At 44.1% G+C, this 25,651-nt stretch overlaps 1 protein-coding gene across 1 annotated transcript in view; it reads right to left on the minus strand.

The window, feature by feature from the left end:
* adissp (adipose secreted signaling protein) overlaps positions 1–25,019 on the minus strand; it is a 134,735-nt gene extending 109,716 nt beyond the window's left edge. The window contains exon 1 of the mRNA XM_060828230.1: positions 24,807–25,019. Within this exon, the coding sequence (XP_060684213.1) occupies positions 24,807–24,888 (82 nt within the window). The 5' untranslated portion in view covers positions 24,889–25,019. The remainder of the gene's footprint in view (positions 1–24,806) is intronic.
* Positions 25,020–25,651: the final 632 nt, after the last annotated feature.

Raw genomic sequence — 25,651 nt, forward strand, 5'->3', positions numbered from 1 at the left:
AGATGAGCGAGGAAGTGGCGAGAAGAAAGAGAAAACCAATCTGATGGAGAATAATCAGTTACTGCAAATTATGTTGTTGTCACAATTCTCGATATAGCAGACGCAGAGATACAGCTGCCAGTTCATCAAGATTAACATAATGATTTTGTGTCTTGTTTTTGAATTAAAACAGAGACAGGATCTTCCATTGTTGCTCTAAAATCTAAACGTTACCTCAATCCAAAACCCCTTTCGAAAATTAAACAAGGTCAGGGATCTCTCAGTTCGAGTCTACAGAATTCTTACAGGGGAGGGAGAACTACCAGAATTCATGGTATACATCGGGACCATTGACAGAGGTAGGGAAAGGGAGGAGGACCTCCCTGAAAAGACAATATAGGGAGTTAGGTTAGAAGCTAGAAGGTAGGACAAACAGTAGTAATCTCAGGATTGTTACCAGTGCCATGGGCGAGTGAGTGCAAATGAATACATGGCTAGGAATAGAGAGTGAGTGCAGATGAATACATGGCTGCAGGGCTGGTGTAGGAGAGAGGACTCCAGATATGTGGATCATTGGGATACCTTCTGGGGAAGATGGTTAGATTAGATTCCCTACAGTGTGGAACGAGTCCACACCGAGCCTCCGAAGAGTAACCCACACAGACCCATTTCCCTCTGACTAATGCACCTAACACTATGGGCAATTTAGCATGACCAATTCACCAGACCTACATATCTTTGGACTGCGGGACGAAACCGGAGCACCCGGAGGAAACCCACGCAGACACGGGGAGAATGTGCAAACTCCAGATAGACAGTCACCCGAGGCTGGAATTGAACCTGGGACCCCAGTGCTGTGAAGCAGCAGTGTTAACCACTGAGCCACCGTGCCGCCCCAAGAAGTACAGGTTGTACCAGAACTGGAGGGGAACCAATATCCTGAGCAGGAGGTTTGCTAAAGTTCTTCATGAGGGTTTAAACCAGATTGGCAGGAAAGTAGGAACCTGAGCTACAGATCAGATGATGGGGTAGGTAGTGAACAGCCAGCTACACCGAGCAGGAGGGATAGGCACTGGATAGGGCAAAGGTGCAGTCAGTGTGATGGATTGAAGTGTGTCCATTTTAATGCAATAAGTGTCAGGAGGGAACTGCGATGTTGTGGCCACTACGGAGTAGGAATGGTTGTTGGATGTTCCAGGGTTTAGGGGTTTCAAAAGGAATAGGGGAGAGGTAAAAGAGGTGGGAGAGTGGCATTGCTAAACAGGGATAGTATAACCTCCCTTACTGCAGCTGTGATCAGGGAGGGTTTGTCTACAGAGTCAGTATGGGTGGAAGTCAGAAACAGGAAAGCAGTCACTTTATAAGGAGTTTTCTACAGACTCCCCAATAGCAACAGAGACACAGGAGCAGATTGGAAAGGTGCAGAAGTAACAGGGTTGTTGTCATGGGTGACTTCAACTTCCCTAACATTGATTGGAACCTCCTTAGTTCAAATAGTTTGGATGGAGCAATTTTTATCAGGTGTGTTCAGGAAGGGTTCCTAACTTAATATAGAGATAAGCTGACTCGAGGAGGGGGGCATATTGGATTTGGTACTTGGCAATGAACCATACCAGGTGTCAGATCTCTCGGTGGGAGAGCATTTCAGTGACTGCGATCACAACTCCCTGACCTTAATTATAGTCATTGAGAGGGATAGGAGCAGGCGGTATGGGAAAGTACTTAATTGGAAGAGGGGAATAACAATGTTATTAGGCAGGAACTGTGAAGCATAAGAGTGAGAACAGATGTTCTCAGGGTAATGCACAACAGAAATGTGGAGATGGTCTAGGGAGCACTTGCTGATAGTGCTGGACTGGTTTCTCCCACTGAGGCAAGGAAGGGATGGTAGGGTGAAGGAACCTTGGGTGACAGGAGATGTGGAACATCTAAAATCAATAGGAAGAAGGAAGCTAACTTAAGATTGACAACATCTGTTGAAGGAGCAGTGCTCCGAAAGCTAGTACTTCCAAATAAACCTGGTGTTGGGTGACTTTTAAACTTTGTCCGCCCCAGTTCAACATCAGCACCTCCAAATCATACTTAAGGTTCAGGAGGCAAGGATCAGACAGGGCTCTCGAGGGTTACAAGGAAGTCAGGAAGGAATTGAAGAATGGGACTTAGGAGGGTTAGAAGGTGGCACAAAAAAGCTTTCGTAGGTAGGATTAAGGAAAATCCCAAGGCATTCTACACTTATGTAAGGAACAAGAGGATGGCCAGAGTGAGGGTAGGGCCAAACAGGGATAGTGGAGGGAACTTGTGCCTGGAGTCAGAGGAGGTAGGGGAGGTCCTTAATGAATGCTTTGCTTCAGTATTGACTACTGAGAGGGACCTTGACATTTCTGAGGAAATAGATTGATATGCTCGAACAGGTTGATGTTAGGAAGGAGGATGTGCTTAAATTTTTCAAAGACATAAGGATAGATAAGTCCCCTGGGCCAGATGGGATATACCCAAGGTTATTTCAGGAAACAAAGCAAGAGATTGCTGCACCTTCAGCAATGACCTTTGTGGCCTCTCTGTCCCTTGCAGTAGTGCCATATGATTGGAGGGTGGCAAACGTTATTCCCTTGTTCAAGAAAAGGGAATAGGGATAATCCTGGGAATAACAGACCAATCAGTCAGCTTTACATCCATGGTGGGCAAATTATTGGAGAGGATTCTGAGAGACAAGATTTATGATTACTTGGAAAACCATAGTCTGATTCAAGATAGTCAACACGGTTTTGAGAGGGGCAGGTCATGCCTCACAAACCTTATTGAATTGTTTGAAGATGTGACAAAACATATTGATGAAGGTAGAGCAGTGGTGGATTTTAGCAAAGTGTTTGATAAGGTTCCCCATGGTAGGCTCATTCAGAAAGTAAAGAGGCATGGGATACAGGGAAACCTGTCTGGCTGGATACAAAATTGGCTGGCCCACAGAAGACAGAGGGTGGTAGTAGACAGGAAGTATTCAGCCTGGAGCTCGGTAACCAGTGATGTTCCACAGCAATCGGTTCTGGGACCTCTGCTCTTTGTGATTTTTATAAATGACTTGGATGAGGAAGTGGAACGGTGGATTAGTAAGTTTGCCGATGACACGTAGGTGGATGGAGTTGTGAATAGTGTAGAGGGCTGTTGTAGGTTGTAACGGTACATTGTTGAAAATGTGTTGCTGGTTAAAGCACAGCAGGTCAGGCAGCATCCAAGGAATAGGAAATTCGACGTTTCGGGCATAAGCCCTTCATCAGGAGGGCCCGAAACGTCGAATTTCCTATTCCTTGGATGCTGCCTGACTTGCTGTGCTTTAACCAGCAACACATTTTCAACTGTTATCTCCAGCATCTGCAGACCTCATTTTTTACCCGAAGATTGTAACGGTACATTGACAGGATGCAGAGCTGGGATGAGAAGAGGCTAATGGAGTTTAACCTGGAAAAAAGTGTTTAGTGATTCACTTTGGAAGGTTGAATTTGAATGCAGAAGAGAGGGTTAATTCTTGGTAATGTGGATGAACAGAGAGATTTTGGGGTCCATGTCCATCAATCCCTCAAATGTTCTCACCCAACATGATAGGGTTAAGAAAGTGTATGGTGTGTTGACTTTCATTGGCAGGGAGGAATTGAGTTCAAGAGCCGCGAGGTTATGCTGCAGCTCTATAGAGCCCTGGTTAGATCACACTTAGAATGGGTGGCTGTCATGGTGGCACAGTGGTTAGCACTGCTAGCTCACTGCCAGAGACCCGGGTTCAATTCCCACTTCAGGCAACTGTCTGTGTGGAGTTTGCACATTCTCCCTGTGTCTGCGTGGGTTTCCTCCGGGTGCTCCAGTTTCCTCCCACAGTCCAAAAATGTGCAGGTTAGGTGAATTGGCCATGCTAAATTGCCCATGGGGTAAATGTAGAGGAATGGTTCTGGGTGGGTTGCTCTTCGGAGGGTCAGTGTGGACTTGTTGGGCCAAAGGGCCTGTTTCCATACTGTAAGTAATCTAATCTAATCAGAATATTGTGTGTTCAGTTCTGGTCACCTCATTATAGAAAGGATGTGGAAGCTTTAGAAAAAGTGCAGAGGAGACTTACGAGGATGCTTCCTGGAGGGGAGAGCATGTCATATGAAGGAGGAACTAGCGCTTTTCTCATTGGAGCAAAGAAGGATGAGATGTGACTTGATAGAGGTATACAAAATGATGAGAGGCATAGATAGAATGGATAGCCAGAGAACTTTTCCCAGGGCAGAAATGGCGATCATGAGGGGGCATAATTTTAGGGTAATTGGGAGAAGATTTCGGTGAGATGTCAGGGGTATGTTCTTTACACAGAGTGGTGGGTCTGTGGAATGCACTGCCAGGAGTGATAGTAGAGTCAGGTACATGAGGGAGATTCAAGTGACTCTTGGATAGGCACATGGAAGATTGTACAACGAAGGCATTATACGTTAGTCTGACCTTAAAGTAGGATAAAAGGCAGACACAACATAGAGGGCCGAAGGGCCTATGCTGTACAATGTTTTATGTTGTGTCTCGCTGGACAAAAGCAGAAATTGCTGGAGAAATTCAGCAGGTCTGGTCACATCACATAGATGTACAGCATGGAATCAGATCCTGTGATCCAAATTGGCCATGCTAACCAGATATCCTACATTAATCTAGTCCCATTTGCCAGCACTTGGCCTAAATCCCTCTAAACCCTTCCTATTCCTATACTTATTGAGATGCCTTTTACAATGCTGCAATTGTACCAGATTCCACTACTTCCTCTGGCGGCTCATTCCATACATGTACCACCCTCTACATCAAAACACTGCCCTTTAAATCTTTCCCCTCTTTCCTATCCTTACTCCTCATAATTTCATAAGCCTCAAGGTAACCCCTCAGCCTCTGTCACTCAAAGGAAAACAGTCCCAGACTGTTAAGCCTCACTCTATAGCTCACTCACTCCAACCCGGACAACATCCTTGTAAACATTTCAGGTAACATCGCTGGGACTCCCACACACACCAAACAAGCTCTGTGGCCGAACATTTCAAATCCCCCTCTGCCAAGGACATGCAAGTCCTGGGCCTCCTCCACCACCAAATCCAAGCCACCTGATGACTGGAGGAAGAACACCTCATTTTCCACCTTGGGACCCTCCAACCACACAGCATCAATGTCAGTTTCACCAGTTTCCTTATCTCCCCTTCCACCTCATCCCAGACCCCATTCTCCAACTCCACACTGCCCTATCTGTCCACCCTCCTTCTCACCTATCCGCTCCACCATCCTCTCCGACCTATCACTATCACCTGAATCTACCTATCGCCTTCCCAGCTACCTTCTTCCCACCCCCACCCTCCTATTTATCTCTCAGCCCCCTTCCCACCTCCTGCATTTCTGAAGGGCTTCTGCCCAAAACATCAACTTCCCCTGCTCTTCAGATGCTGCCTGACCTACTGTGCTTTTCCAGTACCACACTTCTCGCCCCCAACATCCTAGTAAATCTTTCCTACAGCATGGGAGGAGAGAACAGAGTGAAGGGTCACTGGACTCAAAATATTAACTCTTTCTCGGTATCCACAGATGCTGCCAAAACTGCTGAGTTTCTCCAGCAATTTCTGCTTTTGTTTCACATTTACAACAATCGGCAGTTGTTTAATTTTAAATGATCTTCTTGAGGGTCTGAGTAAACACTTACAAGGAATGGTGCCAGTCCAGCCTTTCTCAATACATTTATTAAATGGGCCATAAGGAAAGTATTTGGCTTATGCCGTACATCAGTCCTGATATCACTGAATGGAAGAATGGGCTGAATGGCCTACTCCTGTTCCTATGCTCTTTGACTGCCCTTTGTACTGGACTCAGTCCAAGGCCATCAGCGACTCTGCTGGTGATCATTGTGAACCAAAAGGGCTTAATCATGTCTCAATTTTTTGAGAAAGTAACAAAGAGGATTGATGAGGGCAAAGCAGTAGATGTGATCTATATAGACTTCAGTAAGGCATTCGACAAGATTCCCCATGGGAGACTGATTAGCAAGGTTAGATCTCACAGAATACAGGGAGAACTAGCCATTTGGATTCAGAACTGGTTCAAAGGTAGAAGACAGAGGGTGGTGATGGAGGGTTGTTTTTCAGACTGGAGGCCTGTGACCAGTGGAGTGCCACAAGGGTCGGTGCTGGGTCCTCTACTTGTTGTCATTTACATAAATGATTTGGATGCGAGCACAAGAGGTACAGTTAGTAAGTTTGCAGATGACACCAAAATTGAAGGTGTAGTGGACAGTGAAGAGGGTTACCTCAGATTACAACAGGATTTTAACCAGATGGGCCAATGGGCTGAGAAGTGGCAGATGGAGTTTAATGCAGATAAATGCGAGGTGCTGCATTTTGAGAAAGTAAATCTTAGAGACATAAGATGATCAAAGAGTTAGACAGGGAGCGCCTTTTTCCAAGTATGGTGACAGCGAGCATGAGGGGCCATGGCTTTAAATTGAGGGGTGATAGATATAGGACAGATGTCAGAGGTAGTTTCTTTACTCAGAGTAGTAAGGGCATGGAATGCTTTGCCTGCAACGGTAGTAGATTCGCCAACTTTAAGTACATTTAAGTCATCATTGGACAAGCATATGGATGTATATGAAATATTGTCAGTTAGATGGGCTTCAGATTGGTGTGACAAGTTGGTGCAACATCGCGGGTTGAAGGGCCTGTACTGCACTGTAATGTTCTATGTTCTTAGCAGGACTGATATACTGAAGAATGGTAAGGTCCTAGAGAGTGTTGGTGAACAAAGGGGCCTTGGACTGCAGGTTCATAGCTCCTTGAAAGTGGAGTCGCAGGTAGATAGGATAGTGAAGGAGGTGTTTGGTATGCTTTCTTTTAAATCGTCAGAGTATTAAGTACAGGAGTTGGGAGGTCATGTTGCGGCTGTACAGGACATTGGTTACACCACTGTTGGAATATTGCATGCAATTCTGGTCTCCTTCCTATTGAAAGGGTTCAAAGAAAATTTACAAGGATGTTGCCATGGTTGGAGGATTTGAACTATAGGGAGAGGCTGAACAGGCTGGGGCTTTTTTCCCTGGAGCGTCAGAGGCTGAAGGGTAACCTTATAGGGGTTTACAAAATCATGAGGGGCATGGATAGGGTAAATAGGCAAAATCTTTTCCCTGGGGCCAGGGAGTCCAGAACTAGGGGGCATAGGTTTGGGGTGAGAGGGGAAAGATATAAAGGGCAATTTTTTCACACAGAGGGTGGTATGTGTATAGAATGAGCTGCCAGAGGAAGTGGTGGAGGCTGGTACAATTGCAACATTTAAAGAGGCATTTGGTGGGTATATGAATAGGAAGAGTTTGAAGGTATATGGGTCGGGTGCTGGCAGGTGGGACTAGATTGGGTTGGCATATCTGGTGGGCATGGACGGGTTGGACCGAAGGGTCTGTTTCCATTCTGTACATCTCTAGGACTCTATAACTGGGCACCAAAGATGGAACTCAATTATAAAATCAAAAAAGATAATGGTCTGAAGAGTCTGTTTCCACGTTGTACAATTCCAAGACTCCTAATGGAGTGCTTTGGTTGGTACAATGACTCGGAGCTAGGCAAGCTTGCCAACACAGTGCACGAGACGCAATGCCCTCAGACACCCCTGAGGTGAGGGTTCCAGGTTCCACACTCTGCCTTACACCAGTTCCAACACACACTGAACCTTCAGAGGAGCTTCACACGATTGATTCCAGAGCTGACAGGGTTTGCCGTATGACAAGAGATTGAGCAGTTCAGTGTCTATGTAAAAGAAGGTTTCCTCAGACAGGCCAAACTAGAATGAGAAGGCATAGTTTTAGCATACAGGGTAGCAGATTTTAAAAGAGAGGCGGAAAAAATTACTTCTCTCAAAAGGTTGTGGAATTCACTTCCTCAGAGAGCCGTGGATGCAGGGACCATTGAGTGAATTAAAAAAAAAGAGGGGAAAAGGCAGATTATTAGTTGAAGGTTTACAGAGAGTGAACAAGAAAGTGGAGTTGAGGCCATGAGATATGCCATGGTTGCATCAGAGTGTAGAGCAGGCTCAAGGGGCTGAATGGCCTACTCCTCCTCCATGTTTTCACACCATGTTCTAGAATTGGAAAAGCAGGCAGGCTCCTGACAAGGGGAAAGGGATAGGGACATATTTTGTCTGAAAGCAAACAAACCCCCCCCGCCCCCCCTTTCCCTCTCTGTCGACTGGCCTGGAGATTTTAAAAACATAATTATTGAGTTGCTAGGCAGCAGAGTAAAAATAATTTTAAAAACTTTTTCACGTCTTTGGAAAGAATGCATGTCAGGCACAGTTATTTTCTCATGATTTTATTTTCCCCCAACCATGTCTTCCTTTCACTTGAAACGCTCTCTCCCCAACTTCAGAAAGTCCAAACACACTCATCAGCACAGGACCAACTAGCTCCTTGTGGGGGAGCCCAAAACTAGAGGGCAGAGGTTTTAAGGTAAGAGGGGAAAGATATAAAAGGGATCCAAGGGGCAACCTTTTCACACAGAGGATGGTACGTGCATGGATTAATCTGCTCGAGGAAATAGTGGAGGCTGATAAAATTATAAACATAAAACGCATCTGGATAAATACATGAATAGGAAGTGTTTATAGGGATATGGATCAAATGCTGGCAAATGGAACTAGATTAATTCGGGATATAGTCAGTTCAGCTTTAATGCAGTAGTTCCATTTTTGTCCAATCCAGTGTTAAGAAAATCACTTAATAACAGCACCATTTAAACTAATGGGGCCGCAATCACATTTAAAGTGTGTATTGGTTGTAAAGTTTGTGCTTCAGTAACAGAGTTCCCAATTCATCAATTTCATGAAAACAAATTTGCATTAACGAAATGCGCATTATAGCAGAACGACCTGTATCTGGTTGGTATGGTTGGACAGAGGTCTGTTTCCGCACAGTATATCTCTATGACTCCATTTTTGTTGGCAATGCGACATCTGCTGCCATTTCTTCCCAATGTAATTATATAATTTTACTTGCCTGAAAGAATTTTTATTTGACTACAACTGTTTGATTCTCTTCACTGCTGTACAAAAACAAAACAGCTCCCACTTTATCCAGAGCTTCATTGTGTCAATCCCATTGTTCAGGGATCTAAATAAAATGATCCCACTTTAAATACTGAATGATTCGCACTCCTCATGGTTTAATTTAAAAGATTCCAGTCTTTAAATCGGGGTATTCTGGAGTATTGTCTGCCTTTTCTCAGCCTGAAACCCATCTCCCAAACTTCCTATCCTAGGTTTTTAATCTACTCAACATTAATCACTTCATTAGCCTTGTGACGCCCCCATGTCTGTGGTCTGAGATTAATATTTACTCTATGTGCCTCTATCCCCCGGTTTCTGTCTCGGATGTCTTGTGATGCCCACTCAATAAAAGACAGCAAAGTTCAATCGGAGTTTTAAGCGATTCTTTTGAACTTCTCATTTTTATATAGTGTGGATTTCTGTACATTTTAAAAATTTCCCCTTGTCTACCAGTGTTTTTATGCTTCACCCAAAGCATCCAGCATCTTTTAGCTCACTGCTGTGCTCTGACTGGAGGCTGCTCTCAAAGAGACCACCTCACTGCTTAACCTGTAATGTTCTCCTTCCTCAGCGGAGTTACTAACTCTCCTGGTGCCATGTCTCACTCTTACTGGATCCGAGATTTTTTTTAAAACCATTCACCGGAGCACGCTTCCTCACTGAGGATTGCCACGAGGATTTCATGTGCTGCATTCTTCAAATCTTCAGCTCGGCCCCTGCTGCTGGTAGTGCTATTTGAGCAGGCAACTTGAAGCAGAGAGAGAGTGTGAAGATCTCACAGCACTGTTCACCATGTTAAGGCAAATCCACATCGCTGCTCACCATATTGTATGGGCACGCCAGCTCACTATGCTGTATGGAGTCACAGCTCATGCTAAAATGCTGTTACCACTAACCACTAAGTGAAGAGTTTGCTTGTTCCTATTATGGTAAAGAAAAACCACTACCTGCTCCAGTTAGAAGAGCCTCTTGCCATTAAGATACACATTAATATTTTGTTACAGGTTATATTGACATGACATTGTTACGGCGAGTTTTGGAGCAGGACCAGATGTTAGTCCTTCAAAATCATTAGCTGTTCTGCCCATAGGTCCAAGGGACAATTTCATAGCAGGAGGTGCTTATAGCACCCCTCAGCATTAACTCTTTTCAGATCCACAACTACTGCTTCTTATATCCAAAGAGACACCATCATCACCACAGCCACCTTCCAGGACTTGGGCACATCAACAACAAAGTCATCCCAACCATAAAAGCGATCCTTCGCTCACTTCACACCTCCAAGATCCTCCCGGTTTCAACCTTGCAAATTTCCCCTCAAGCTATTTCCCCTAAAACTCCAAAATATGGCTCGTTTCATCATCCATGAACTTAGGCACAAGGCATCATTTTCGACTCTGTCTGAATGACAGTGCATTCTCTAAGAGAGGACTGCCTTCCAGCTCAAGAGCCAGTCAGTTGCGGCGGAAGCAAGAATGTTGTACTTCTCAAAAAAAATCCTTCCTTTTACACATTTTCAAAGGCCAAAATTACAGCATCACTTCAAAATCATTACTTTTGCATCTATTCCACCTCCTCTCTTACCCTTAGAGACCTCACCCAGACTCCCACAAGGACATCTGGCCCAGCAACTCCTGGGTACACGTAAAAACAAAAACGAAAAACAAACCTCTCTAACACAAGGTGGGCTGTGTGCCAAAGTGATGAGAATGTTGGCAAGGGAAAACCCAACCTCAGCCCACAGGAACCACCCGCGGTCAGATTATTTATTTTTCAGGAAAAGTTCACACAAGAAACAAGAAAAAAAAATGTTGTAACAAATGCAGAGAAATGTTGCCAATCCTGGAACAAACACTGTCTCGACAACACTCTGACAGCATTCCAACAGATAGTGCCAGAAATTCTCCAGACTCTATTTCACAAATAGCAGAAAATAAAAATACAATTACATCTAAAATCTTCTGTCCCATCAAGTTTGACAGAGGATACAGAGCCACATAAATATCCTCTCTTGCAGACTGGGAGCACTCCTTCAATTAAGCTTTGGTTGTTACGGCAACAACGTGGTGACATTTATTGCTGTTGTCTGGCTGTCTCTGGCACCGGAGGTGGCTCACTGACTGACCCCAGAGGACTGCAGGATCTGCCTGTCCTTTGGGCAGGTGCAGATGAAGGGATTAGAAAGGGCTACGAGAATGGGGTGGGTCATTCCTGATCAAAACCACTTCCTCAAGAAGGAGGCAGGTGCTGACACAGATAAATGGAGCCAATTGTGCCATTCCTTGGACCCACAGCAATCACATATATGGGATGTAAAGCTACAAGCTAGTCAGTCCAAACAGTCTGTGCCAGTATTAAAAAAAGGTGAAGTCTCCATAGTCTAACCAGATCATAGGGCTGTTCTCTCATTAGAGAAAGAGATGACTTGGTGGTGGCTTGGCCTGAGGGTCACTACATCTTAAATGAGAGGTTGAAAAGGAACCTTCATACTAACGTCAGTAAGAATTGAACCCGTACTGTTGGCATCACAAACCACTGAGCTCCCTTGAAACAGCTGGGGTGGGGGATAGTCACATATCTCCCTCTGGCAAGTGCCTTTGCAAAGGAGGTCTGAAGAAAGGTGCCGAGATTCATTCCGAGCACCTCCGGACACAGTACTGTACTCTACATGTTGTGGTTCTGTTCGCCGAGCTGGGAATTTGTGTTGCAGATGTTTTGTTCCCTGTCTAGGTGACATCCTCAGTGCTTGGGAGCCTCCTGTGAAACGCTTCTGTGACCTTTCCTCCGGCATTTGTAGTGGTTTGAATCTGCTGCTTCCGGTTGTCAGTTCCAGCTGTCCGCTGCAGTGGCCGGTATATTGGGTCCAGGTCGATGTGCTTATTGATTGAATCTGTGGATGAGTGCCATGCCAAAGTTTCTTCTCCCAAACTTTGAACTGTACTCTACAGTTTGTTCCGGGGGGTGGGGGGTGGGGAGAAGAGGAGAAGGAGATGCTTCCCGGTCTGCATGAAGCTTGTTGGTCTTCCATAGGAGTTGACATCAACTGAATGTTGGCGAAAGTGAGGACTGCAGAGTGAAGGCAACATTCAAGGAGCAGGAAAAAAAAACCCCGACATTTCGGGCAAAATTCCTGATGAAAAGAATCAGGAATCATGCCTGAAGAAGGGCATTTTCCTTCTATTTTCCTGCTCCTCAGATGCTGCCTGACCTGCTCTCAACTGCATGTTGCAGACTGGCCGATTCCAAGGTCCAGGACTATGTGCCGAGGGACACGAAAGCTTGGGGCAGCTGCCAGCAAGGCACAGTGGGGAAAGACCAAGGTCTTCCTGCTGAAGGTAAATGGGGGTCCATTCAATTATCAGACCTTCCTGGTGTCTCAAATGCATGTAAATACATTTATGTATAAGAAAGAGATGCCTTTGTAGCAGCAAATTACCACAAATGTTGGATTCTGAATTGAAAACAAAAATAAATGCTGGAGATTACAGAGGGTCAGGCATTCATGGAGAGAGAGTGTAAGCTAACATTTCAAATCTAGATGACTCTTCAGAGCTTCAGACTCTTCAGATGAAGAGTTATCTAGACTCAACATGTTCGCTTGATTTCTCTCCACAGATAAACAAACAGAGAACAAAGAACAATACAGCACAGGAACAGGCCCTTCGGCCCTCCAAGCCTGCACTGACACATTCTGCCCTTCCATAGTAAAATGGTCTTCACTTGCAGGATCCATATCCTTTCTATTCATATATTTGCCCAGGTGCTTCTTGATGCTGCTATTGTGTCTTGTTCCACTATCTCCTCTAGCAGTACATTCCAGGCCCTCACCACTCTGTGTAAAAAACAACTTGCCTTGCACATCTCTTTTAAACGTCCCCCTTCACACCTTGAACTTGTCCCCCCTAGAAACCGACCCCTCTTGGTGGGGTAAAGCCTCACACCTTTCCACTCTAGCCATGCCATTCACAATCTTATAAACTTGTGCTGCCTGACCTGCTGTGATCTCCAGCATTTTTTGATTTTCAGGTAAGAGATGCCTTTGATTTGTTTGTTGGCTAGAGTCAAACTCTGACGTCTGTTTATCATTTCCTTGATATGCTACAGAACTCAACTGTGTTTTATACATACAGATATGAATAATGTATATTTTTGAAATTAAAAAGAACACTATCAGTATTAACGATCCACTTAAGCTTCTATCATCTATCCTCATTTAAAAGCTCCCATCACAATCGCTTGTATGTGTGCCTAGTTTCCCCTTAAATTTATTCACATTGTTCACAGGTACTCCATGCTTTCAGAAAGTCGAGCATTCCCATGAAACCTTTTGTAAGCCAAAATGGCGTAAAGCAACAGAGCATTAATTTATATGGGAAAAAGTTTGCCTTCATAAAAGCGAAAATCCTCTTTGGATTTCTTTTGGTCAGCGTAAACGTGTACTAAGGTAGGTCATATTGTGAAAGTGGCGTAAAGTGAACTTTCAAGAAATAGGAGATACCTGAACTTCAACCACTCCCTGTCAGAGAGAGAGAGAGAGAGAGAGAAAATGAGAGAGAGAGAGAGAGAGAGAGAGAGAGAAAATGAGAGAGAGAGAGAGAGAGAGAGAGAGAGAGAAAATGAGAGAGAGAGAAAATGAGAGAGAGCGAAAATGAGAGAGAGAGAGAAAAAATGAGAGAGAGAGTTCCACGCTCTCACCGTGTTTTTGATCAAGGACAACTCTTCTCTACATCATAATGGATTTCTTTCGCCGTCGGCCACTCAGTGCCCTCTTCCTCACAATACTTCGAAACATCGCAAACAGGAGCAGGAGTAGGCCACTCTGCCCTTAGAGTCTGCCCCAACAGGCTCATTGTGATCATGGCTGATTGTCCAACTCTACCTTGTTCCTGTATACTTCCCATGCTGACACCCAATGGACAGCACAACTGGCAAATGACAAACTTCCCCCGAAATCCCTTAAAAAACACTAAACCCAAATCACAAGCTGAATATTTTACAAGGCTTGGTGAAATATTTGTAGATTTACAAATAGATGACGTGTTAATGAATTAGATGTGATCTTTATACTGTGGTGTTGTAACTCATCCAGAGACTGGGAAGCACCAAATCGTAGTCTGTCTGATCAATCTTTGAGCTGGTGGCAAATTGTGAAAGTATCCGTACTGCTGTCCCAAAGCACAAAACGTTCTTCCCAAAAAAAGTGTAGTCCCTTTTTGGTTTATAAAATCAAAATGTGGCTGCCTACTATATTTTCACATTCACTTGGAGGCAGTCCCTCAAGATCAAGAATAACTTGTTTCCACTCGGATGCTGCCTGAGCTACTGTGCTTTTCCAGCACCGCTCCGATCTGCAATCCTCACTTTTGCCTGGTTTCCACTCCATATCAATGGGATTGGGGCTTCTGTAACATCCAGCGCCCACATTCTGCTGCCTCTGTTTCATGTTGGCAAGCTCAGGTTGATGGGGCGTTTGGAGGATTGCACATTCCGACACCTCAACGTCAACCCTGCACGTTCCCGATTCAGTCCCTCCATGTGAACGATAGCTGTATTTTATGTTTTTTTTCCTCACTGAAAAGGCGATGGTGGCGACGTAGGCCCGGCGGCAAAAGGTGGCATCTGAGAATCAACAACTTCATCAGTGGTTGGGTCCAGCACTGGTGGCGAAGGGGCATCACAGCGACATCGATGAGGTTGGCATAGCGACGAGAGATGGGACTCTGACATTGGTTGGTCTGGCTCAGGTGGTAGGGGAGGACAATCGGCCTGAGGTTAAACTGAGTGGCCTGTAATTACTGGGCTTTTCCACGCCACCTTTTTGAACAGGTTGGAATAATTTGTAATTCCCCAGTTCTCTAGCACCTCACCTGGGTATAGGGAAGACTGAAAGATTGCAGCCAGTGCCCCCGCAATTCCTAACTTCCTTCAGCATCCTTGGATACATCTCACCCATTCCCGGTGCCTTGGAAACTTTAAGCACCGACAGTCTATCCAACACTTCCTTCTTAACTGCCTAGTGACAGAGTTTCCTCCTTGGTCATTATTATGCCTGGGTAAAGACAGATGCAAAATATTCACTGAATACATCAGCCATACCTCCTGGTTCCTAACTTGGAGCTACTCCCTTTAAATCATTTATTAATTATACCCCTATAGAGGATTTTGTGATTCACGTTTACAACGACTGCCAGTTTCTCCATTTCTCTTTGCGTCTCTATATACACCTTTTCACCTGCCCTCTGACTCGTCAGTCTTCATCATGGCTTTCATTTGTATTTTCCACCTGACAGCTGTCATAAATATTCATTTTCTTCTTTATCTTAATTTCTAAATCAATTTTTACTGAGGGAGCTCTGGATTTATTCACTCTACCTTTGTCTCTTGAGGGAAGAGACCTTGGCTGTGCCCAACACATTGCTTTGGGTAAAAGCAGCCCATTGTTCATCTCATTGTTCCTCCCAGTCTATCTGGCACTGATCTGCCCTTAACCCATTGAAGTCTGTTCTTTCTAGTTCATTAACCTTGCTCTGGATTGCCTATTGTCCTTTTCTATCATTCTAAATCTCACAATACAATGAATATCATGTTAAAATGACACACCCGCCCCCATGCTACGTGATCTTGTTGACATATTTAACCAGATCCAACAATGCATCTTGGTGGATTGGACATACACTGCTGTAGAAAATTTTTCGAAACATAATATAGGAATATTTTCTCCCCTTCACTCTTCATTCTCCCATTGTTCTAATCTACATTTGAATAGAGGCTCCATTATAATTAATCTATAAATATTGGCATTTCTCTATGATTTCCCTGCAGATCATGCCGATTGGATAGTGGCATATCGAATGCATTAAGCAACGCTGTTGCACCTTTTCTTAAAATAAATTGATTTGATCTTTGATCCATCTGGGTCATCCTCTCCAAAAGCAGCATGGAATCTTTAACATTAGCCCACAAACGGCAGAGACAGGCATTCTGCTTTAAACATCTCATCCGACAGGACCTCTGACAGAGCAGCATCCCTTCAGTAGAGCACCGGGGTGCAAGTCTGGATATTGGACAAGTGCAAGTCTCAACTCGAATGGCATCTATCTGCACTGTCGGGATTCTATGATATTAGATTAGAATCAGATTACACAATAAGGAAGCAGGCCATTTGGCCCATCGAGTCCACACCAACCCTCAGAACAGCATCCCACCCAATCCCCGTAACCCTGCATTTCCCACAGCTAATCCAGCTGGACACTGTGGACAATTTAGCATGGCCAATCCACCTAATCCACAGATCTTTTGGACTGTGGGAGGAAACTGGAGCACCCAGAGGAAACCCAAACAGACACGGGGAGAACATGCAAACACCACACAGACAGACAGTCGCCAAAAGGTAGAATTGAACCCGGGTCCTTGGCGCTGTGAGGCAGCAGTGCTAACCATGCCGCTCTCAAGGGGTGGTAGCTGGTTAAAAAAAAGACAAAAATAAAAATAAAAAGCAGCTTCATAGACTGAAACACCCTCACCCTCCCACTACCTGCAGCAAAAATTAAGTATTACTGATATTTCAATCATGCCTGTTCCAACATGTCTCAGTCCTGCTGTCAGTGTTCTCCACTGATATTCTGTAAAATAAAATTCACCCAGCCATTTAGCAACTGCCAAGATTTAATTTGAGAAATCCCTATGTCCTTGTTGCTTCTCTCTGATTCAATCTGCCACCAGAAAAACAATCAAAATGTGCAAGAAAATCAAAATGTGTCATTAAATCTTAAGGACATTACAACAGTGACTGTACGTCTTCGGTTGTAAAGTGTTTAAGATCGGGTGAGGCAGTGAAAGGTGAAGCATTCCCCTCCCTGTGCTCATTAGGAGGTGCCGAACCAACTGGTACCAGGCACATGCCTATTCTTTCATGAACAGGGGAAAAATGGGAAAAGAAAAAAAAAGAAAATCAACTTCTTTTGGACTTATTCAAGAATTAGACCGGAATTTATATATATAAAAAAAAAAATCACAGAATCCAGTAAAACTATCCAGTAAAACAAGTTCAAACTTTCAGTCCATCCCAATGTGGGATAGGGATTAGGTGCTAGAAGGAGAAAGTGAGGATTGCAGATGCTGGAGACCAGAGTTGAAAAATGTGGTGCTGGAAAAACACAGCAGGCCAGGCAGCATCCGAGGAGCAGGAGAATCGATGTTTCGGGCATAAATGTTTCGGATGTTTTTCCAGCACCACATTTTTCAAAATCAGGTGCTAGAAGATCAGCCAATATTAGCTGATACAACAACCCAATCCGCATTAAAGGAATTTTCCTCTTCAACAGAGGCCATTCAACCCTAAAACCTGTCCTCTATCTTGCACCTTAGTTCTATTTGATAATATAGCAACGTCATAAGTTCCATCAGACCATGGGAACCATCAACTGGGGTCCCATGACTGAATTGACACTGCTCATTGGTGGATAGCTCTTCAGTAACCTGCTGTCATTGTGAAACAACATTCCACAAATATCAGTGTGCTACTCTCCAAATAACCTGTTCTGTTTGTGATGCTTGCAGAAGGATAAACGTTGATCAGAACTTGAGGGAGAGCAATTCGGTTCTGCTCAATATTGTGCAGTGCACTCTTTCATCACCATCCAAAAGGGCAGAAGCAAAAACAGAATAAGTCTCACCCATCACAATTCCTCATCTGAATCCAACTGTGGTTTACAATTCAACCTTTTGATGCCAGGGATCAGCGTCATAGCTCCGCCTTGAGTACTTCCTTGGAACTCAATGACAGTAAGCGGGGACACTGTGCTCAAGAGAAGACTAACACAACAACAAAAAAACAAACAGTCTGCAGCTCAGAGTTGGAATCCAATGACATAGTAAGCTTCATTCAGTCTGTTTGACCTATCGATTTCTGGTCCACAAGGATCAATCTCATTATAGAATGATTTCACCAACTCTAAATTTGGCCTTTGCATTCCCAATTAATTAATCTTGCTCAAATATAGAATTGATTATTGACATGGAAAAAAAACAGCACATTGTGAAGGTTTAATCTAATCACAACATGAGTTGCATCTTAATTGTTATGGACCAGACCAAATTCCCTCAAAATATATTAAGAAGATAGAAATTAGGGACTAGACTTTCTTATTTTAAAAAGGTAAGTGTAAGGCATTGCGTTCCAGATCAGTTTTATTGGTCAAACTATTGACTTTAAGCAAAACATGCTTTATTTTCACACAAAAGCTAAAATACAGACAAATTTAGATTAGATTAGATTCCCTACAGCGTGGAAACAGGCCCTTCAGCCCAACATGTCCACACAGACCCTCTGAAGAGTAACCCACCCAGACCCATTTCCCTCTGACTAACACTATGGGCAATTTAGCATGGCCAATTCACCTAACCTGCACATCTTTGGACTGTGGGAGGAAACCAGAGCACTCGGAGGAAACCCACACAGACATGGGGAGAAGGCTGAAATCGAACCTGGGACCCTGGTGTTGTGAGGCAGCAGTGCTAACCACTGAGCCACTGTGTTGCCAAATTTAAAAAGGAAAAAAAGTCGGTATAACTGTAACAATTAAAATGAATAACAAAATAATTGATATAATAAATTACAAATTGACTGTTTCAATATAGTAATATAATATACATGTACCATCAGACTCAAGAACAGTTATCAGACGTTTAAATGGACCTCTCCCATTAATTCTGATCTCTCTCCCTCCACCTTCTCTGCAGCTGTCACACTGTATCCAACAGACTGGTAAGCTACCCTGATGCATTGTATGGTATGATCTGCCTGCATAACACGTTAAACAACATTTTATTTCCACAGTACCTTGGCACATATGACAAAAATAAATCAAATCAAACAATCGAGACAATACAGGATGACCTTCTGAAGAAGAGTCATACAGGATTTAAATCAGTAGTTCTGCTTTTCTCCTCACAGATGCTTCAAGATCGAATGCATTTTTCTACCACTTCCTGTTTAGATTTCAAATTGCTGATATCTGCTATATTTTGTTGTGCTTGTACCAAGCAATGTCCTGGACGTTACCTTCCATCTTTGGAGATTCCAGGCCACCTCCGGAGCCTCTTCATAGGGTGGGCAAGAGGCAATCACGTAGGTTACAGGAGTAAGGTAATTTAGAGGACCTGATTGTTGTGTAAGGCTCTGAAAGAGTTAAATAGCGAAGTAGTAGTTACTCTACCCAATCTGATGATGCCCTAGGTTTTATTTCAATTGTTCAAGGCAATATGAGTGTATTTGCAGCAATCTCCAATTGCCCTGGGTGGCCATCTTTAAATGCTCTTCAGTGGAAAAACAGCGAGTCCTGCATGAGGTCCTAATGAGGATGCAATACACCTTCCTTTGGCTGTGTTAATTGTACCCATCATTCAACAGATTACACCATATTACCTTAGACATGTATGGCCTATCCTTGACAACAGACAACAGAATTCTTTCAGACTCAACTCAAGAAGGGGATTGGTGCCAGTAAACTTACTCAACCACGAGTCATCAGTGGCTAGTAACTGGAAGTGGTGGCACAAACCAGGTAAGGGTGAGAGAGAGAGAGATTGCGAACCTTAGAGAAAACCAGCAACCTTTCAAAATCACATTGAAGTTGTTTTAATCAATTCCTCCTTGAATTGATTTCAAAGGGATCAAGCTATGACAGGGTGGGGGGAATCTAACTCCTCATTTCTAATCTGGTAACATAACCCAAGTACAGCCGCACACTGTGGAACACACTGAACACAATCTGTCTTCTTTTAGAAGTTGCTGCAAGACACTTGGCAACAGATTCTTTTTGTCTCGGTACAAGAGTCAGCATCTTGCCATTGCTCCTCATCTCCTCAACGCCTTAAAAATCGACTCGCCATGATGGGTTTTCAACAGGGTGGGCTCTCATGACTGGGAACCTGATGTTGACGGAGTCCTGTGAGGATGCGGTAAGGGAATGAAGCAGAAATCTGCAGTGCAGCCTCACAGATAAAAAGGTTATTTCAGGATTTTAAAAGCAGGGTTTTGCTTTGCAAACTGCAGGAGCTGCCTGTGTGGAGCTCCAAGTGACATTCAAGAATGCACAATAGAAACATAACCACAAAAAAGGTACAAGAACACGCAGAGCAAGTTTAACTCACTGTAAGCTGGAACTCCATGGATGCTAGGGTTCAAACACTGCTCTGAAGTGTATGAGCAGGTACTCCGCACTGGCATGTACCCCTGCCTCAATGTTACAGAGCACCAGCTGGCTCCCTCTTGGAGGTAACAGCAACCACTACATCACTCCCCAAGGGCTGCACACTGACTGCCAATAATAGTTGATCAAATAGTTTGTCCTATCCCAGCATCTGCCCTTCCCATCTGTCAATTTGTTAAATGAGCTATCAGAAAGAGAGGGACAGAGGGACAGAGGGACAGAGGGAGACAGAAAGAAACACAGACATGATCGAGAAAAAAAACCTGAGAGATGCACAGTCTCGAGAGGGAGTCACAAGAGAGAGAGAACAAAAAGAGAGCAAGAAAAAGAAAGGAGAGTGAAAAAAAGAGCACACGATAAAAAGTGCACACAAAAAAGGAAAGAGAGAAAGAACGCAAGAGAGAGAGTAAGAGAATGAGATGGATTAGTAGCAGTGTGAGAGGCAGAGACAGAAGAGGGCATAAAAGGAAAGGGTAACACTAATCAAAGTCATCGATGATCTTTCTCTCATCAAGAAGCTCCAATACGCTCAATGAACTTCTCAACCTTCTTCATCTTCCCCTATTGAAAGACTGGCTGTTCAATATCCAGCTCTGGAAATTCCAACCCTCAACTATTCCCCACTATCTCACCTCCTCACAAACAAAACTTCCCTCAGAAGCAAGGGTTTGATCATCTGACCTAATATGAACATACAGAATTATGGAGAAGGAATAGATCATTCAGCCCCTTGTATCCACCCTGCCATTCTAGATGATAGGGTTTGTTTCTGTGCTGTGTGACTCTTCGGTCTAACTTGTCCCTACTAACCAAGTTTCCCATTTGCCTGTGTTTACCCTTTCTCCCTCTAAACCTTTCCCATTCACATACCTGTCCAAATGATTTTTAATTGTTGTAACTGTACCTGCACCTATCACTTCCTCTGGCAGTTCATTCTACATGCAAACCATCCTGTGTGTGAAAAAGTTACCCCTCAGGTCCCTTTTAAGTCTTTGCCCTCTCACTTTAAAAAAAGGTGCCCTCTAGTCATAAAATCCCCCACTCTAGGGAAAAGACACGTGCCATTCACTTGATCTATAGCCCTCATGATTTTCCAAACCTCACCCCTCAACTTCCTAACATTTCAGTGAAAACTGTCCCAGCCTATCCAGCCTCTCCTTATAACTCACTCACCTATCCCAGTAACATCTTTGCACCGTATATCTTTTTCCACACCTTCTCCAATTTAATAATATCTTTCCTGTTTTCCTGAGCCCTCAACTCCTCAATATTTCACAACTTTATCAACCACTTCTCTCAATATTTGCAGAGACATAGCCTCCACAATTCTCTTGGGTTGAGAATTCTCAACGTTTCCAACCCACAAACAAGAAATACTTTTACGTTTCAGTTTTAAATGATTGTTTCCTTATTCTTGTAGCTACATCCCTTGTTTAGAGAAGGTCTCATTAGTGGAAATATCTTCCCTAGCAAGACCTCTCAAAGTTGTATCAAGTCATTCTTGACAAGTGAACCTCTTCACCCCAGGAAATCCCTGCTATTATTAGACTGATGAATGGACTCTCTAACTTTAAATAAAGTTGATCTTGCTAATGTTGTTCTTGCTTTGTGCACCTCCTGTGCAGCTGTAACCTTGTATGCCTTGCTCTGTCTAAGCACCCTATGATCTGTACGTCCTAGTTTGTTATGATCTGCCTGTATTACTCACAAAACAAAACTTTTCACTGTGCTTAGTACATATATGACTACAATAAGTCAAATCAAATCAGCCTGGTGAATCAATTTTGAAATGCCTGCAATGCCAGTATATCCCATCATAACACAGGGACTAAGTTGTACACCGAACCATTTCGTGTACACTGAACCTTTTTAGTAAATACCTTTGGGAAATCCAAATACACTACATCTACAGGTTCTCCTTCAAAAATGTGTAGCAAATTTATCAAACATGATCTCCCTTCACAAAATCATGCTGACCCGATTTGAATGGGTTTCCGATTGTCCTGCTATTTCTTCCTTGCAAACGGGCTCCAGCATGTTCCCCCAAGGACAAACGTCAGGCTAACTGGCCTATAGTTTCCTGCTTTCTGTCTCCCTCCCTTTAAGATGGGCATCACAATGGCAGAGTTTTAATCCACAGTATCCTCCTGAGAGTTCTAAATCCCTGTATGCCACTCTGTCAATTATTTTTAAAATATCCAGCATCTCCTTATAACTCAAACCCTCCAGTCCCAGTAACAACCTTGTACTGTATATTGTTGGGGAGGCCAGCATTTATTGCCCCATCCCTAATTCTCCAGAGGGCATTCAAGAGTGAACCACAGGTCTCTACGACATTGTCTGGATCTCCGGATTAACAGGCCATCACCTCCCCTCCACTTTGTAACATTCTTAGGAATACCTTGAGACATGCTTTTGCCTTAAAGGCATTATACAAATCAAAGCTGTTACTGTTTACACTCATCTGCAGAACTACAATTCTTGCTCCTTGTGCATCCTCATCTTCTAATGTACATCTCCACTGACAACGCCTCCATCTTAAAATAAAGGCTCAAAGCCTGTCTTCTGACGTATCTAGTGCCTCATCCCTCAAAAAAAACTTGCGATCGCCTCATCTGCTTCAGGATATTTCCCACTTCCCACAATCTACAAGCATTAAAAGGCCCCAGCCTTTCAATGAATAATTCTGGAATATAAAAATAGTTTCAGTAGTGGTGAACATGACAATTATCATTGTGATAGTCTTCACAACAATCAAAAAACATCTGAAATCAAAAAACTAGTCTAATGGTAATCATCAGAGGACTGTGATTATACATGCGGTTCACGAATGTCCTTTAGGGAAGGAAATCATCTTTATCTGGTCTGGGCTACATGTGACTCCAGATCCACAGCAATGTGGTTGACTCTGAACTGCCCTCTGAAATACTTTTAGCTCTCGAGGTTTCGTTTCCCCCAAGGCTCAGAGATAGTGCCTCGTTGAAAAATCTCAGATTTCATCCAAGTCGATCAAGGCAGCTGTAGGTAGTTACAGCCTGGGCTCAGGTTCACTCAGTATCAGTCTCTGGTGAACCACTGCCGCAGACACCTCGACGAAAAAAGTTCCAAAACAAAAAGTCAGATTGGCCTCAAAACGTCACCCTGGGTTTTTATCTCCACAGATGATGCCAGATCTGTGGAGCTGATGGTTAGTTTGCTAGAGAGATAGCAGAGGTCGCCTGGCCCACTCCCCTCTCACCCCACTCAGCCACAGCACCAGGCCCTGGACATCAAAGGGACTCCCGATAGAAGCAACTGATTCTTTAACAACCTCCGCTTGGTCTGAATCTTTTCAACTGATGGGAGGATTTCTGAACAGGAGCTAGCTGTGATAACATAGCAAGCTCAACATGCAAACAACAAGATCCCACTACAGGTCACATGACTGAATAACTTGTTTTACCATGTTGTTATAAGTAAACACATGGGTAAAAAGAAATAGGAGCAGCAATAGGCCATTCAGCCCCTTAAGTCTGATCCACCATTCAACAACATTATAAGCCCATAAGACATAGGATCAGAAGTAGGCTAGTCAGCTCAATAGTATTGTGGTGATTCGATATTCCTCACATCCACTTTCCCGCTCTATCCCTATATTCCGCACAGATGACCTTCTACCTAATTTCACTTTCCAGCACTATCCCCACATCCCTCACAGTCAGAAATACAGGCCATGACCAAGATCACAGCTCCCTGCAGTTTACAGTCACTGTTAGGCTGGGCCTAGCACAGCCTGACGCCTTTAAGGCAATCAGCCACACAGATACACAAGGGATCTTCTTACAAAGGGACCCCTGCTCATGTTCAATGCCCTGCAATGGCCACACTCCCCCAAGCAATCACAATGAAACATCGACAGAGTCACCCCTTACTTTCAACACTACACGACAGAATCTCCCACATCCACCCAAAGGTGCAAGTAATGCCATCTGCTGGCATATCCAACAGTGCCAGCTGCAACCTTGGGCACTAACTCCAATCCATAGGGGAGATCTCCCAATGTGGGTTGGCACCCTGTCAGTACTGCAGCTGAAGTGCCAAAGGCACACAGTGTTTAAAAACAATGCTGCTGTGCCATTTCAAAGTGGAGTCCTGACCCATGCATACCCTTCAGTCACCCCCCACCTCACCATTAACCAGCCACCATCCAGACTGCTATGTTTGCACTATGCAACTTATGTTTCCTGCAGTCGCCACACTGACTGCAACCCAAAAAAGTATCTCACTGGCCGTGCAGCGCTTTGGGACGTTTCGAGGTGCTGCTTAATATTAGATCTGTCTCTCGCTTCCCCTCCAAAGAAAAGCACTCATCAACCGAAACAAAAAAAAAATGCAATCTGTTGGGAAATGTCCTGATTATTTCTGGATACAAAGAAACGCCCTTTGTAAAATGCGCCAGCAGTAACACAGTCCTGCGAATATAAGGCATGTGAGGGCTTCCTCTCTCCGCACTGTCATACACAGAGAGAGAGAGAGAGAGCTCCAACACACTGCACTCACCCTTCCGAACCGAATCCATTAAATTCCTGCTGCTGCTGCTGCTGCTACAATCCTCTGTGTGCAACTGGGAGTTCCTGGTCATCAGTATGTGGCCATGAGGTTTGTTAGGGCAGCAGCTTGCCTGGAGCTGGAGTTACAACAGCAGCAGCACACACTGCACAGCACCAAACACACTCTCTCTCACACACTACAGTCTCTCAATACCCTCTACAGGTCGCTCTCAGTTTATAACAGCTGCAGATGCTCCCTCTGGGTCTTAGCGCCTTCACTATGAACTACACGCTGCTGCCTTGTTTGCTTTCTCCCCTGGCACCCAACCCCTTTCAATGCACCCCACCCCTCCCCTCCCCCAACTAGCTATTTACACCAACCCAATTTTTTAAAAATGACAATTTCAATGAAGGGTGTTGTGAAACTTGAAAGGGTTCAGGGAGGATTTTCAGGGACGTTGCCACGGTCGGAGGGTTTGAGCTACAGTGAGAAGCTGAATGGGCTGGGGCTGTTTTCCCTGAACTTTATGAGGGGCATAGACAAGTTCAATAGACAAGGTATTTTCCCCTGGGTTGGGGGAGTCTAGAACAAGAGGGCATGGGTTTTATGTGAGAGGGGAAAGACTTAAAAGGGACCTAAGGGGCAACTTTTTCACACGGAGGGCCGTGGGTGTGTGGATGAGCTCCCAGAGGAAGTGATGGAGACTGGCACAATTACAACATTTAAAAGGCATCTGGATGGGTATATGAACAAGAAGGGTTTTAAGAGATATGGGCCAAGTGCTGGCAAACGGGACCAGATTAATTTATGATTTGGAGATGCCGGTGTTAGACTGGGGTGTACAAAGTTAAAAA

The sequence above is a fragment of the Hemiscyllium ocellatum genome, chromosome 1 (assembly GCF_020745735.1).
Source record: "Hemiscyllium ocellatum isolate sHemOce1 chromosome 1, sHemOce1.pat.X.cur, whole genome shotgun sequence".
Taxonomy (NCBI): domain Eukaryota; kingdom Metazoa; phylum Chordata; class Chondrichthyes; order Orectolobiformes; family Hemiscylliidae; genus Hemiscyllium; species Hemiscyllium ocellatum.